Consider the following 4,751-nt stretch of genomic DNA (forward strand, 5'->3'; position numbering starts at 1 on the left):
ACAGTTATTCCACCTCTTTTTATTTAGCCAAAATTCTGGCCTAGAACATGACTTTGAAGTATGCCCAAGAGCTACATAATTTTATCAGTAAAATATCTAAACAGTTCGCTAATTTTGTTTTCCATTCAAAAAAAACAGCTAGCTATGCTCAGTCAAATATTTTTTATAAACCAGAAGCATAAATATGAGTCTGTAATAGAATACTCAACAGACCTTTGAATTACAACAGTGACAATAAGCACTGCACTATCTCTTGGCATTATGATTTGTTGCATGCTAAACTCATGCATCACACAAAGTGCCAGAAAAATAAATTTACCAAGATCCTATTTGAAAATGAGCTAAAATAGATTGTAAAATATTCAAGTAAGAAAGATGAAGATGGCAAATTTGCAAACAAAAACTATTCTTCTGTGCAATGTATACATTCAAAACAACACCTCATGAGCTCAGCAATTACATTTAATGAGAACTATAATCTCCATGCAATTACAAAAGAACCATTAGACAAGAAATTAGGAGCATTAACTGCATTTGTAAAACATTATTTATCATTATGAGCTGAGACCTTTTTGTAAAGGATGTAAACACGCTGCCTTTTCTCCCTCCCAGAATTCATCTGTGTACCTTTATCTCCAGGCTAAGAGGACAGCATTAGTACACTGTTACCAATTCAGGCTTTATTAACACTGTCAGATGTGATTCCAGCTGAATAATCCCCAGGATTCATGAGCCAGAACCACACTTTTGAAATCAAAAGTTAACTGTTTTGAAGAAGATGAGAGAGAAAAGGGGGGTAAAGAACACATACTGAAATAGATGCAACTCAACATGTTTGGCAATAAAGAACTTTAGGTTTACAGAAAAGAATGACTTTCAGCCACAGAGTACTTTTTCCTCTTACCATACCTGTCCTGGATCATTGTACCACAGTTCTTCATGAAGACGATCAGGGTGTGCTTTTTTACGCTTAATTTCTGCAATGACGTCAAAAACTTCGGAATCTGAACTGCTAGAGCAGCTACTGTCATCTTCAGAGTCACAATCTGAGTCACTGGAAGTCTCTGATTCACATAGAGAAAACAAGGTCAGCTGAAAAACACTTCCACACACACTATTTCACTATTCCCCAGCAGCAATGCACACACTAACTGTTGAAACTCACTGTGGCATGCTGAAAGTTATTAAAGGTGTGCATGACATTCAGACCAACAAAAAGATGGACAACTGCATTTTTAATTTAAAATTACAGCAAACGCTATGGATTTTAAATGACTACAACTTTATCTGTTTGCTGTTTGGGTGTCCAGGAGCATCACTGATCAGTTATAGAAGAGCAACTTCAGTTACTTGACATTAAAGCTTATAGAGCTACAACCAGTGCAAGTATGACTGTAAAGTTTGAAAACAGAAGAGAAGGAATACATACAGTCACTAGCATGAGCTAAACAGAACCTCCAGTTATTTAAAAGTTAATTCTGCTTGCTATGAGCAAAGTGCTTCTCTCTAGTTTTATTTTACATAAAAATACTGTTTGTATTCATTACCACATATTAGAACCGACAGACAAGAAGAAAACCTGTAATTATTGGCTGAGTGAATCCAGAATCCAGTAGTAAATTTTTTGAAGCCTTGCTCTATGAGTTTTCTTTTTCTTTTTTTAAAGAATTTTTTAAATTATAATTAAATTTTTAAAAATCCTAATATATCAGAGAGGAGAATAATGCTAAAAAAAAAAAAAAAGAAAATGGTCTTAGACCTGTTAAAATGTCTCCTTTGTGGTGGTGTCAAAGTAATGGTGATGAGTGTCTGGACTTAATTAAAAGAGAAAACCCCACAAAACCCAAAAAAACCCCCACAGAGCCCAATCCTAAGTATCTCAAACACCCTGTGCTACTTAAAAGTGAATCCCTTTCTTATGTATGTACTGTCATTCATTTCCACAGATGTCCTCAGCTTCAAATTAAATAAATGCCTTCAAAGCCAAGACATATAGCATGATGCAAATAAGGAAGGAATGCAAAGTATCTGCCATTTCTAAGTTTTGACTTAAGAGAAAACATGTTACTACACTGTCAGTACTTTGATAAACTCTGAAACTCTGGTTTAAAAATGTGTATTTATTGAATACAAGACTCTCCTTAGTTAAAAGAAAAGAGGGAAAAAATGAGAGAATATTACTAGTGAAATAAGTTTCCCATTGTTCCTTTTTTTCATATCAAGATATATTTTTATACAGTTTACAATTCAGCGTAAGGTGTTATTAAAAATATGTCCTTGGGACATATGGTGTACAGAGGTCATAGCGCAATTATGCTTTGTCTGAATGTGCAAACAGGTATATTCCTATAAATATTCACAAGCAATTGATTTTTAACATTAGCTTTTGACATTAACTTTTGATGAGCTAAAAGTGCTCTTGGAGAGCACTGCTATCTCACTAAAATATAAAATTACTGCTATAATCAGGCAGAACAGAGACAGTGTTAATTTAAGCACAAAATAAGACAAACTATTATAAATTATAGAAGCATGGCTGCAGAAGCTGGCACAGACACTGAGTCAGCCCAGGAGACCAATGCAGATGCAGAGTCTTTGGGCCCTCCAGAAAAAATGGAGAAAGAAACAGAGAAGCTGCTCTTGGCCCCATCATACTTTAGCCAGCAGTAGCAAAGGAACCTTTAGTGCAGAGATCCGAGGATATGAAGCTTTACACAAGTATGGTGAATATAGAATTCTTGTCCTTGCTTCATCCACATGAAAATATAGATCCTGAAAAACCCTACAGCTAGCTTTGCTAGGGACTCTTGAGTGAAGTTACATGTATGCAAATCTGCTGTTCAAAAAAACATAAAAGGGTGTTTCCTTTACAAAAGGGAATTCGCTTTTCATTTAATCTGTGATTATTTTTTTCTTCATCTTTGTTTTATCTTTTTATACTGCCAGCATGTAACTGATCATGTCATTATATTTCATTTCAGGATTTCCGATACGTGTTTTTTAAAGAGTTACTAAGCTCAGATATGCAAGTCTGAAGCAGCTCAATGGGCAAAAAAGAGCAAGCCCAACAGGTTATCTAAATTAGTGTGATATACTAAACTTCTTGAAACAATGCAACTGACTGGAAAACACACTATTAAACACTGAAATGCTGGAACTAAAAAGCTAACAGTTCTCGTAAGATAAAGTAAGAGAAATAACTTGCACTGACTTTCACTGAGTAGACAAATTGCTATAAAAAGGTATGCCCTGCTAATTCAACCAGTGTCTCCCTACTAACTGATATGGATAGGAAACTTTTTTCATTGCAAGAAGATCCATACACGTGCTGCAGGCCAATGCAGATAAACTGTGTTTTGAAGATGGATACTTCTGCGTAAGACCGTAGTAAGCAAAGCTGCACAACAAAAATACATTCCAGAGGAAAGATGAACTCAGTAACATAACAAGCAGTCATATGAGTTTATCACCTCTACTTTTGCTTCCTTTTTAGAAATGTAAGGCCAGGAGCTTCACAATGCCTCTTGTGCTCCATGCTTTGGCCTATCTGATCATACCCATTTTGCTTTCATGCCATGGAAAAGACTTCAGCATAATGCAGTGCTGGATAATCTCCATTTTATCTTAGACTTTCTGGGTTAAAAAAACCCAACTGAACATTACTTCAAAAGCAACAGCAATACTTCCATGGATTAAAAAACCACAGATTAACCTGCCATGATTATTATTATTAAATATACACAAAATACAGACAAAAGTGCAAAAAACCCAGCTACCTAGAGATGAGTCAATTTCAGAGCTTTGTCATAATTTCTGCCTACCTAAATCTTCATCCAGTTTGGTCTTTGGTGGCTCCCACGGTGGCCTGGCTGCTTTGGCCTTTGCCTGTCGCTTACCTAACTCATCATCAAACTTTTCATACAGATCTCGGAGCTTGCTTGTTCCTACCACAGTAGAGTCTCCCTGTTAATTAAAAAACCAACAACAAGTGTTGAAATAGCACATGTACAAAATATGTACCAGCATTTCACAATTAAAAGCAAGAGGGGGACAAAACAGATCTGCATAGTTCAGTGAAACACGGCAATACATGTTACGGTTTTATCATACCATTACATTGCTCCACCAGTTGAATTAGTAGAGAAGTTACTTCATTTGCTAGTGTGTTATCATCAAACCTTTGGCCTAACGAAGCATAACTATGGCAAAGCATATTTAGTACACCTCAGCATTGTTTTTTATCAGGTTTAGAAGAAACAAAAGACCTGTGAAAGTATTTTGCCATTAAAAAAAATTTTACCACACACAGGAAACACAAAACCCAGCTCACTTTGTTGTCTGCTTTGAATCACCATGAATTTACTCTCCATGTCATTCTCAAAAAAACCCTACAACCAGATACAAACCCAAAAAACCCACATAAAACCCAGAAAACCAGCCCTGCCCCCCATCACTACTCCACCAGCAGGTGCTATTGTCAAGTACAAAGAATTCTGACTTCCTGATTCTGTACAAAATTTCTCCAAGGTTGTGGGAATATAATGGTGTTTGAGGTATCCTTGATCAAATACAGGTACAGTGGAAAAAACCCACCCTTCCCTTCTGGAGACAAAAATATCCCTCTTCCATGTACCACCAATCTGAATGCAAACAGATAGAAGAAACTGATTAAAATAGAGAAGAGTACCAAACAATAACACCCTCAAAAGGGTTAAAAAAAAATGAGATCTTTGGAAGGAAAGCTTAACTGA

The 4,751-nt window shown here is 36.0% G+C and overlaps 1 protein-coding gene across 1 annotated transcript in view; it reads right to left on the bottom strand.

Moving 5' to 3' along the window:
• Positions 1-4,751, bottom strand: part of DROSHA (drosha, ribonuclease type III) — a 67,237-nt gene that overhangs the window by 57,233 nt on the left and 5,253 nt on the right. The window contains exons 4-5 of the mRNA XM_010000891.1: positions 3,822-3,963; positions 910-1,064 (exon numbers count right to left, since the gene is read on the bottom strand). Coding sequence (XP_009999193.1) covers positions 910-1,064; positions 3,822-3,963 — 297 coding nt within the window. The remainder of the gene's footprint in view (positions 1-909; positions 1,065-3,821; positions 3,964-4,751) is intronic.

Source organism: Chaetura pelagica, unplaced genomic scaffold, assembly GCF_000747805.2.
Source record: "Chaetura pelagica isolate M959 unplaced genomic scaffold, ChaPel_1.0 scaffold104, whole genome shotgun sequence".
Classification (NCBI taxonomy): domain Eukaryota; kingdom Metazoa; phylum Chordata; class Aves; order Apodiformes; family Apodidae; genus Chaetura; species Chaetura pelagica.